At 32.3% G+C, this 12,537-nt stretch overlaps 1 protein-coding gene across 1 annotated transcript in view; it reads right to left on the reverse strand.

Annotated features, from left to right (window-relative positions):
* The window catches only part of LOC145324455 (uncharacterized), an 84,217-nt gene extending 71,800 nt beyond the window's left edge, over positions 1-12,417 (reverse strand). The window contains exons 1-6 of the mRNA XM_080167042.1: positions 12,308-12,417; positions 11,713-11,791; positions 10,693-10,812; positions 10,204-10,234; positions 2,839-2,896; positions 1,607-1,668 (exon numbers count right to left, since the gene is read on the reverse strand). Coding sequence (XP_080023168.1) covers positions 1,607-1,668; positions 2,839-2,896; positions 10,204-10,234; positions 10,693-10,812; positions 11,713-11,791; positions 12,308-12,382 — 425 coding nt within the window. The 5' untranslated portion in view covers positions 12,383-12,417. The remainder of the gene's footprint in view (positions 1-1,606; positions 1,669-2,838; positions 2,897-10,203; positions 10,235-10,692; positions 10,813-11,712; positions 11,792-12,307) is intronic.
* Positions 12,418-12,537: the final 120 nt, after the last annotated feature.

Genomic DNA, 12,537 nt, shown 5'->3' on the forward strand with positions numbered 1-12,537 from the left:
AATAATGTACAGCAAATTATTTCCTTTTTATCTCATGTTTTGAAATATATAAGATAATGAGAATAAATTACAGAAATAATAAAAGTTATAAAAAAGAGAGCGTCAGGGGGGGGGGTCGAGGGGGATTTCCCCCCTCAGGAGAAGGGGGGTTGAGGGGGGTCTCCCCCCTCAGAAAAAGCTTGGGCTTAAATCTTCAACAAATAAAGAAAACAAAATTATTTTAAAAATTTCTTTTTTATGTTAAATATTATTATTTTTATGACACTTGATTTTGAATGACAAAAAAATGTTGAAATAAATATTACCTACTGTATGAAATGTTAAATTAGAAATCAATAATAATGTTGGAAAATTTATTCTCATTTCATACTCTGAAAAAAGGAATTGACAAAATATAATAATTTTTATTCCAAACTTTTATAATAGCATGCCTATTTCTTATTGGTTGACACTAGAATTGAAAAAAAAATAATATATATTATTTTATGACTAGAAATAAATTTAAAAAAAAATAATTTTCTTTCCCATATATTTATCATTCCAAATCCCAAGAATCAATTTTGAAAAAAATAATTTTCTTTCCAATATTTCTATTCTTTTTTCTTATTGGACGTCATTTCATGTCCAATGAGAGACTAGTGTTTAAATATTTTAAAGCTTATTAAAGCATTTATTTTGAATGTGATAATACCAACATTCTTTCACTAAGTGTGATAAACAATTATACCCTTGTACGTAAATAAACCTATTTATCTTCACTATTCACATTAATCTGTAGTTAAACAAGAATATTTATGCACTTAAGTAGTGCAGCATTAAACATTATAAAAGCTGAGCACAGCACAGAAAATCCCCCCCCCCCCATATTTTGAGATAATGGCTGGGACTATTTTTTTCAAATGTTTATTATTTTAAGTCCGATTGAATTAGGTTATTATGGGTTCGAAGGTAATCCCGCAGTGTACAGGCACCGTACAGATAGGAATTTCCCTCTTCAAATAACAATAATGAGGGGGGGGGGGGATTAAGTGCTCCATAGGCAATTTGAGGGAAAGAAACAAAATTCCTTTATTTAATGAATTTTAACAAAAATTCCGAAATACGTAGTTGATTGTTTTTATTCTTATTTATATCTAGTCAATTCAAATAATTTATTAAAGAATTTTTTAATCCTATTCATTAAAATTATCATTGATGTGAAATGGAACATTTATTCAGATAGAACATTTGAAAATTCAGAATGTCCATATGTCAAACAATAGTCGAGATGGAAAAAGGAGAGTGAATTGAAGTTCAGTAAGAATAAAAAAATGTCCAGTAAATGAACTGTGGAACTGATATAGTTCTCCTTTTCAATGCAGCTTCTCAAAGGTCCTGGGAAGGTTTATAACTATAAGAGTAAAAAGGAGAAAAAAATTATAAAAAATGAATTGAACTGAACACCCTCAAAAATTGTTTGTTTTCATTTAAAAAAATTAATTATAACGCTAATGGTTCATATTCAAAGACCCAGTAGAAAGTCAGCACAGTAATTTAATCCCTGCCACCTCTATTCTTTAATTGTATTAGGGGGGGGGGGGGGGGGGAGATTTATTTTGTGTCCTACCTGTTATGAGGAGCAGAATCCCTATCAGGTGTCTGTTCCCAGATATCTTCGTAATCTGACATCTACAACAACAAAATTAGTGGCTTCTAGGAATAAGATATATTCTAATGGCGAAGCTACTCTAAAGTTTATGTTGCATATTCGTCAGTCAGTCCGTAACACTATGGAGGAAATATTATTTTCTCGGCTCCTAATAAAGGTAGACAGCTAAACTTATCATTAAAGACATAAGTGCATCTAGTTTATATTCTATTAATTTCCGCGGATACTTATAAAAAGATAGTTTTTATTATTCGTGGAAAATTGTCTATAATACGATAGACGATTTTTAAAAAAATGGCATAAAACTGGTTAGGAGCGGAAACCAATCGGTTTCGGAGACATACTGGAATAGTTATTGATGGCATCATGTTATAGACAGCTTTCCGCTAAAAAGATCAAATCCGGGTTTGTTAATCCCCTGTGGGCCTATGTTGCTAATGTCGTATGGGTGAGTTGCACTTGGACTGAACAGTCAACTTGTCAACTCACAGACTCTTGGTCCTTCACCTCATACCCGTGGTACAGTAGATTACAGACAACCAACTCTCTGTGATGCACGACCTTTGTCTGAGAAGTCCTAACTGTGCATGGTAACGAGTTGCGCCTCTTTTGGGCCAAGGCATTCCCCCCACTCTGACTATTTACGTCGCGCATCTGACATAGTAGCAGTGGGAACCATTTTTAACGTCTTTAGTTATGACGCGGTGTCGGACCGAGATTCGAACCTAACACCTTCCCGACGACGAGCGAATGCGCTAAGAGTTGAGCCCAGACACAAAAAAAAATAATAATTTTGAGGAACACACTCCAGTTACGTCATATTTTTCTTTCCCGAAAAAGGAAAGGGGGAAAGAAAAAAAAGGGAAGGGGGAAGAAAAAAGAGATGGGAGAAAAGGGGGTTTTCCCCATCTCTTTTGAAGAGATTTTCTTCCCCCCTTCCCTTTTTCGGGAAAGAAAAATATGACGTCACTGGAGTCGTGTTCCTCAAAATTAATACAAATTCGGGACAGTTTTTATTGTGTCAACGCCCAGGATAACAAAACTGGTATATATTCTATTAGTTTTATTTTATTATTCTTGGGAAGTTGTCTAAAATGCGATACTATGTATGATTTTTCAGTATGGCTTTAAACCGGTTCAAATCCAGCGGATATCAAGCGGATTTATGGCCAAACTAAAAAAAAGTTTACCTTGTCTAAAATTGAAGATTTGAAGTATTTGTTTTTGAATGGCGTTCCTTCTCTTCCTCTGTAGACATTATTAATTACATCATGAATACTCAGTAATAAGGGAAACTACACAAAAAAAACTTATCTTACTTGTAAAGCAGCCTAGAAGGAAGGGCGGAGGAACGTTTCTAATTATAGAGTAGCTTCGTCACTAAAAATGTGGCCATCTTGCGAAACTCTAAATTTGTTTATTGGCGATAAAAATGTTTTATGTTATTAAGCTATTTGTTGCAATACTAGAGAACAATAATTAGAGTGGTTTAAAAACAGGGTTTAATGTTTGGTCAGCTGAAGCTGCAGCCGCAAGTAGGCCAATAGCTGCTAAACACGGCGGCTGGCAAAATCGCAGTTTCTGTAATTAATATAAATAGAAAATTACACATTATCAGACGCTTCTGTAATATCATAAATAGAAAATTATACATTATCAGACGAGTGACCTTTCAGGGATCTAAAGGTAAACGACAATGGCCAATAAATTGATGCACAAAATTACCCCTTCTGTAGATTACAACTAGTGGTTAACACGTTTGGATAATTAACTAAATGAACCAACCAATCAAATTTCCATAAAAGTCCCCAAATTTGTTAAGCCAACAAATAAGAAAACGATATAATAAAAAAATGGGGACTAGGAAAAAACAGCCCATTGTCCCCTCCCTCCTTGTTTTTTAAAAAAAATAAATGAAATGCTTTTAGACAAATTAGTACAGATGATTGGAAAATCAGGACTTTATGACAAAGTGTTTCAGTTTAATGTTATTATACATATCTTTGAAAAGTCCCAGAAAGTTCACTAATATTTCAAACTCTCTATATATCGTCATTCTATACAAATGCTATTATTTTTTTTTTCTAGAAAGAAAGCTATTTTTATAGCTACTGCTTATCTTCTAATTTTGTCCTTTTATTCTCTCACTTTTTATCATTTTTATAGATTTTTATAAAAAATATTTTCCTTAAACCTTTAGGCTTTAAGAACACCCACATACAAAATAAAGGTTCAGTGGTTCACACCCACTTGTATAACAATATCATATTAGAAAAGGAGAAGAAAAGTTTTTTTTATCTGCTAGTTAAGATCTTCTCAACCACCAAACCGAATGAGTTTTCAAAAATCTTGACATATCCTGGGTTGTTTTTAGGTCATTTTATTTGATATCAAAAGCTTTCTTAAGCTTTGTACTGCTTCTTCCCTTCCCCTCAAATAGAGAGTCTCTATTTGCTAAGAGCAAAGTCATTATTGGATCATATATAATTAATTCTTATTATAAAAGACTAATCTTAATATCAACATTTGACAGGCATTGTCAATAAATCTTTTAGCATCCAACATTAAATTAAAGATTCCATTCGCGCCAAAAAAAACAAGACCATATTTATCTATACATAGTAACATTTAAACATAGATGCAACACAGAAACTTTACTAGTTTGATAATCACTCGCTACTTTGTCCCTAGGAAAATTACGTCATAAATGTCCAATGATAGGCCAGTATACATTGTAATTGACCTATGGTAATATGTATACTGGGCTATCATTGGTCTTTTGTATTGTATAACGTATTTTTTTATTAGGTACTATAAGATGCTTCGCCCTTAGCCTATAGGAAAGGGCGGGGGAGGTCAGAAAAATTTGTACCAGGCTATTTATATTGCTTTCCTGAAAAGTACAACCAATTCGGACTAGCAATTTCCGAGATCTTTAGAGAAGTGGAAAAAGCCTACAGAGGCTAAGGACGAAAACAGTAATTAAAGAATATGAAATTGTTTGTGTAATATCCACTCTCAAAGTATAAACTCATTATCTTGACCAATTTAGGAAAGTTTTAATTTGCATAATTCAGAATTTAATCCATAGATGGCGGATTTTATTACATAGCTCTACGTGCAACTGTTATCAGGGGCTTGGGGATAAGTAATAATAGCTTTAGTTTATTGCGAATATTTACACATTTCTTCTCTTTAAAACATCGTCATGTCGATAATATGTCAGCAATTGATCCCAGTTATGGATATATTATTAATTGAATGTTACACCAGATTTTCATTACTCTGTTAAAATGATACTTGCAGCGGGCTAAAACAACGATTCCCCCTTCCAACCCCTTTACCACATCCCCTCCCATCCTACTGGATGAACAAATTGACAACTTAAAGTGACGACAATGAGGTAGGTTTTTGGTTGAGTTTTTAGCCTCTAAATTACATCATACCAAAAGGTGTTAAAAACCTACAGCTATCAAGTTATTCATTACCGTTTACAAAACACTATTAGGGTTGGTTTTCTGTTGAAACTTAATGAATAAAGTGACAGGATCAAAAATATCTTTCACAAGGGTAAACCTATTAACCATCTCTTGAAAATACAAAATCAAAAATTTGTTTTTAAAGGACAGTAAATTATTATACAGTAAAGGCCTACAAATTTATCCTTATGTCCCTGTATAGCTATTGCTTAGTATAGTGTGGGTGGCTACTAGGGAGGGGCACTGTGGAAAAATAACACACAAAATGGAGTTTTGAAATATTTCAAAGGAATCATGTTAGTTTATCTAGGGCATTTTTACAGTTAGCTTATAAATAACAATTCTAATACAGGTTAAAATTGCTTTTCTATTTCCCACTGTCGTTTTGAAGGTTAGGCTAGAAAAAATTGTTTAATAAAGATTCCTTAAATTTTTCACCGTGTAAAATCATTTGCATTCTTTGTTTGTAATGAAACCGAAAAAGGGAATCAACATTGCATTATAACATCACTATTTTTGATAGCGAAGCCACTCTGTATATATTTACGATCTCATTTTTCTTTTGTCTGTAAGGTAATCAGTTTCACCTCTTCTGGGCCAAGGTATTTCCCCAACTCTAACTATTAATGTTTAGCACCTGACATAGCAGCAGTAGGAACCATATGTGAAATCAAGATTTCAGTTATAGGACAATAGAGTTATAGTAAAGTATGTTCCTTATATAATGTATTTGGGTGTAATATAGGTTGTAAAACTAACAAACTAACATTTATACCCTCAGGTATTCATATTGACTTTTAGTTTTAAATTACCCAAGAAAAATTCGCTACTATGGAAGCAGATGTCCTAATATTGTTGTAGTATAAATGGTTATAAAAAGAATTAAATAATCATTTAGTTAATTAATCAGATGCAACACAATCAAATTATGTTTAAGCTTCCATTTAAAAAATAATTTTTGGCTTAATGTTAAATTGGTTTTTGATTAAACAAGGACAATTGTAGTCAGAATGGCGCTGCAGGTAAAAAAGCTATTGACATTTATATAAAAAAGAAAGAAACCATCCATAGATTGCGAAGCAAAAACATGAAATATTGGAGATGTATAGTTGTCATACCAAAGAAAAGAAACAGATATAATATGCAAAAAATAAAAGAAAATTAAGAAAATTGCGAAACCATTAAAAAATAAGGATAATGTATCTTAAGGAATGGCCCTAGACATACGGACAAAACAATGTACAGACTAGGTTCACTTATTTAATAGGAATTTTTACTGAATATATCATCTGTCTTTATTCAATAGCAGCCAATAAAATCAAATTTCCCAAAAGCTTTACGGGCTGACTGAATGACGGGCGAGCAGACAAAGAAAATTAATATAAAAGCTTCGCTTAAAAAAACAATACTAGATTTAATATATTCATAATGTTTATAAACATCAATTTTTCAGTGAAAACAATTTAAAGTAACATTATTATTGTTTTTCGATAAGTCAGTTGATTAGACACACATACCCTAGTTATAGAGCAGCTTCGCTACTGTAAGATACTGAAAATATCTACCAATGTATTTTCTTTGGTTAACCCAAGTCTAATCCCTATCGCACGCCGACGGATTTTGTCATAAATCTAAGATTTTATGTTTGTGTGTGGGTATTGAAGTAATAGGACGATTCTAAAGTCAATCTGCTACATTAGTATTACAAGATGTGAGGAGGCCAGACAAGATAATATAAAGCTGTACTTAAATGAAATGTATAAATTGAAGAACCCTTTGTGTAATGTCTTATTATCTTGTTGGAATCAGTGGTACAGGGTGCTTTGTTATTATAGGGCTTTAATAAAAAGTGGTCGTGACTGACAAGTATCGACATGCTATGAAGAGTTTATGTCGACAATATGGTCTTCATAAAAAATGTCATGGCTAACATAAATATTGGCATTATAACTACATACTTGTGTTAACATAATAACGACAAGGTTTTTTGACAGGGTAGTTATTGAAGAGAATATAACACTACTAAAAGAGGGGGGTGGGGGGCTTTTTTAGATGCGATTTCTTATTGGAGTGGTGGTACACACCTCAAAAAAATTCCCAGAACGTATTAGAAGCTACATTGGAAAGGAGAACCAATCGGTTAATGAGATCCTTTGGTATAAACAGACAGACTGATAGACATCATGTTACTTTTATATTACTACAGGATTTACTCTTTAAATAATAAATATGAAAGTGTCTTTTTACAATTCGTGTTTGTAAAGGCTTATTGGTTCATAAATCTTACTGTAACGGCAAGCGGTTTTTTATAAAATAACTTTTATGAAAATTTCATTTGAACATGCTTCACCCCTAGCCTGCAGGGGGCTCAGTATAAAACTAGCTTTAAACCATCCCAGTTATAAGTTACGTTTTATACCGGGAATGTCATATTCAGTAACACTAGCAATCCTGATGTTGCTGCCATACTTATTTATAACCCAAAATGTACTTCTATTTATGTAATGTAAACACAATTATTTTATGTAAAAATGAAAATAAGTTTTCTTTTTTTAAGTATCTGTCATGTTTAGTTTATGGAAGGGCCACTTCAAAAAATAACATATAATTATATTTATGTCAAAATGAAAATATGACATTTAGATTTGTATACACGGCTGTGTTTCTGTTGTTATTTTTATTAAAACAATTTGGTAGCAAATCTACTTTCTTAGGCTATGGGGGAAATGTAATTTACTCATCTGCTATTGAAGATAGACAGCTGAAATATTCAAGAATCCTAAGGCATATGCACAATATTTTATTTATTATCATTGTGGATTATATAAATTTACCGTCCATTGTCTTATTCCGTAATATCCCTGATAGCCTATTTAATGTTGCCTATGAAAAATATTGACACATTGACATTCTATTCTATAATCAGGTCTTTAGTTATTTATTATCATAATATTACAGTAGGACCATAATTAATGTTTTAGGCGCAATTATTCTCAATAATTAGGATATTTCTAACTACATTCGACCATTTGCGTGTGGGGGTAAATGGGGTTTCAACACTTCCCTAAAATTAGAATTGGGAAGGCCTGCATTCCCCGTTTTTAACGAACACAGTAAAAGTGTCGGACTGATTATGACGTAACAAAAAAAAATTAGCCAATAAGAGGCCATTATTGACCAATGGTAAAATTTATAGTGGCCTTTCATTGGCTATTTTTTTTTGTTACGTCATAATCAGTCCGACACTTTTACTGTGTTCGTTTTTAACCCCCAATGGCTTATTGGTTTATTAGAGTAAAATCACTAGAGGGAGCAAATTTTACCCCCGGGTTAAAAATTTTGGGGGAGGGTAAAAAAAATTTGCGACGCAATTCGCCATTTTACCCCCCCCCCCCCTCCCCGAAAAAAACGAACTACCCCCCTTTAACAAAATTTTCCCCCCTCCAAAAAAAAGCTTGGACGCCCCTGTCAGGAACATTAATACAGCCAAGTAGCAGAAAACAATTTGCTAGCAGACGAAAAAGGTTCTTGGAAAAGGGGGCAGATAGTTATCTGTATACACATCTATACTATAGAGCTGTTATTGGTTTAGATTGGTAAATTGCTATGCTTTATGGTGAATTGTTAAAATTGACTTAAATCTAATCAAATAAAGATAAAAATATATCATTACTGTTAAATAAGTATTAATCTATGTGATAAAAATTATAAACCTTTCTTGGACCTATAATAAACTTCACTGTTAATAAGAACCATGTCTTATGGTTCAGACATACAGGTATGGGGAAGTGTGGGCATACCCTCCATTAAAAGTAAAACTTTAATAGGGCCTATGAGAAGCTACAGTAGTTAGCGAGGTTCTTCGGTACACACAGAGAAACAGATAGACATCCTGTTACTTTTATGGATTAAAGTTTCTAGAACCCGACCTCTTATTCTCTTCACGTCAAAATTTTTCAGATTTTTGTACATAAGAAAAAACAATGTATATCATGCAGGGATAGAGGGAAAGAGCAATGGCATCATGTCAATTTTTTCTCCTTTAGAAAATAGCTTGTACCTCAATTGAGATAAAAGCAGTATACAGTATACAGTTAAGTAATGCATATTTATCCTTTTGAATTGGAGGGACGTAAATTTATATCTTAGTGACCCATCCAGGCCTCCCTGTAGAACATTTTGTGTATAAACAAGAAATGGATATAGAATATACGTGGATATTATGACAAGGGAAAAATTGTTGTCAATTTAGGTTACAAACATGGACATCATTTATTGGCTTAATTCGTTTATTCCAGTAGGAGCGGATTAGATGGGGTAAAGGGGGTGGGTAAGAGTGATCGTTATTTTAGCCAGCTATCAGTTTTAACTTATTAGAGCACATGATATTCTGGTGTAAGATCCAAGTAATAATACCTCCATTAAACAAGGGCATAAAGGCCTATGTATAAGAAATGTATTTACAAAATGTGGATAACTATGAACATAAATATGATTAGTTGAATTGTGAATAGAAAATTAGAAAAAAATATGTAAAAAGGCGAAAGAACTCGGGCTCCAGGGAGTATTTAAATTTTAAAGTGTTGATTAAAATGGACGTACAGACATAATGGTAACAATTATATAGTTGCTACGCTTTCCAAATTGTCCCTAAATACTACAAGTATCAACAAGTTCTTCATCGATAGGACAATTCTAACATGTCTAAATTAACGAAAAGAACTATCATTTACGGACGGACAGAACTACCCTAATAATAGAAAAGCTTCGCTTTTAAAAAGCAACATCGAATTTATACAAGCGGTTGGTTTAATGTCAAAATATATCAATTCATAAGTCAATGTTGATATGTTTTTTGATATTTCAAAAATTGAATATTTTAGAAGCATAGCTTCTGTACAAGACTTTTAGTTGTTAGTTTTTCTGCACGTTGAGAGAGTTCAAACTGCGCTTAAAACACAAAAAGAAATCATGATACAAGGTTTTTAAAATGTAAATGGAAGGTTGGTTGAAAAAAGTGGTTATATGACAAAAATATATTTTTATTTTTTGTTCATAAGATGATGTAATTTATTCCTTAGTGATTCTTTTCTTTCTAGGTTTTTATCTGAAATAGAATATGATGAATTTTTGAAAATTTAATTGATTTTAAGTTTTGAAAAAATTACTTATGTAAAATATTTGTTAAGTATGGATAAATAGCGCAGCAACAATATAAAAGGCAAAACTAATGTCTATATTACCAAGTACAACGATGTCGGTATGTCTAAAGCATTATATGTTAACCATCTGAACTGAGTGATTTTTAGGGAACATTTATACTTTTTTCTTTTTTTTTCTTTTGGGGTGGTAAAAATTCACCAAATTATTAAAATTGGCTCCCACATAAACAAGATGTTGGATGGAAGTATGGATAAACCTTAGTTATAATGAAGCAATGCGCCAATAATAACATATTTCTATCATATTTTTAAATTTTGTACTATTTAAAAAAAACTTTTTACAGCATAAGCCGTTCATTAGATAATAAGTAACAACCTAAGGACATTATCAAAATATAATTACCTTTATAAACTGGCGATTCTGTCCAAACTGTCGGATTTTCTTTCTCCATATTATTATTCTCTTTGCGTTCTGTTTGCGAAAATCTTGGCGGATTTTTGTCACCAAAATTTTGCACATTTTCTGGTTTAGAACATATCAAACAGAAAAGTCAATGTTGATTCTAGGGATTTGCATTTTTATGCAGGGTGTTTAAAAGGATAAGGATTTAAAAAAAAACAAGAACGAAAATGTAGACTTGAATACATATACGTAGCTTCACTAAACAAATTGAGTATTGTAAAATTAAAAACAAACAGACAGACAGACAGATAGATAGACAGATAGATAAACAAGATGAAGAATATACTATATTTATGTTTCTAGTATTGCCCCGAAACCGATTGATATCCGCTTCATTAGAATCGGATCTGCGTTATACTGAAAAATATAGCATCGTATTACAGACAATTTTCCACTAATAGTAAAATAAAAATAATAAAATTAATACCTTCGGCACCTCGGGTCTAACTAAACTGGTTTTAATCTTAAATTTTTTCATTTTTCGACCCGCAGAAAGCTGTATATAACACGATGCGCAGAATAACTATTCTAGTATTAACATAAAATATTGGTCATAATATCGATGTAAACAGCAGACAATATAAATCAACACTTCAACAAAAAATATAAACTAACAAGTCAACGTTGTAGAGTAAATTGTTTTGTCTATACTATTTTGTTTTTAAAATCTTGAACCCTATCCTATAAGCGATAAATTTAAGGATTTGAAATTTTTACGCAGCGCATTCTGTTGGAATTATAATGATTTATTTACATGCATTTTATTAAGGGTACATTTATAGGACAATGGGAGCTAAATCAATCTTCCTCAGCTCCCCAACCCATAATCATGCTTTTTTTTAAAAGAAAAAGGAAAACAAATCAAAACAAAATAATAAATTATACATTAAACCAAAAAAAACTCACAACTTTCCAGTATAGGAAAGTTTAAAACGAATATTTCAACATTGGCTTTAGAACCTGAACTTGGATCAGCATCTTCCTGCCAGCCCTTGCTGGTACTGACCGCTGCTGGTTGCCCAGGTACGAACTTCTTGTCCTGGTAGCATTCATAATTATAGATTTAGAATCAGGGAATTTAATAGAAATAACTCACTTACTGTTATCCTCTTCTATAACAGGATGTCGGTGAGTCTTGTGTGTTTGTACCAAAGGATCTCGCTAACCGCTAAACCCATGTGGTTCTCCTTTACAGCGAAGCTTCTCAAATAAGATATAAAAAAATTATACCAATTAATTATTCTGAAAAATACTGGATGATTATTTGTCTATGCATCTGTCTGTGTTTATAGCGAAGATCTTACAAATCGCTAAACTGATATGGTTATCTTTTTCCTTGAAGCTTTTTTGGTCCAGAGATGGTTTATAACACTTTTGGAGGAGTGAATCTTCGCCCTACTAAAAATAAAGTAAACGTAAAGGGTCTACTACCCCTCTTTCTTAATGTGACCCTAAAGGTCTCTAGGGGTGAATTAGTTAGTATATCATATATTAACAAGAATGCATGTCGTCATAACCAGCCAATAGCCATATTGTATTCAATAATTATAAATGCCTTGTATCCAGGTAGAGGGTGGCCATTACGTCCAGAAATAGGCTGGATATTCACATACAATGGCTCATCATACATACGACTATTTATAACTTCATTTGGATTTTCTACTTTCTAATAATAAACAAAGATAAATATTAGTAAAATAATTTGTAAAATTGAAGATTAAAAGTGATGAGTGTTCTTTCCCTAAAAGTGCCTAGCGAGCTTAGAACCCAACTCCCCCCATCCTA

The sequence above is a fragment of the Acartia tonsa genome, chromosome 7, assembly GCF_053477335.1.
Source record: "Acartia tonsa isolate MP-2025a chromosome 7, ASM5347733v1, whole genome shotgun sequence".
Taxonomy (NCBI): Eukaryota; Metazoa; Arthropoda; class Copepoda; order Calanoida; family Acartiidae; genus Acartia; species Acartia tonsa.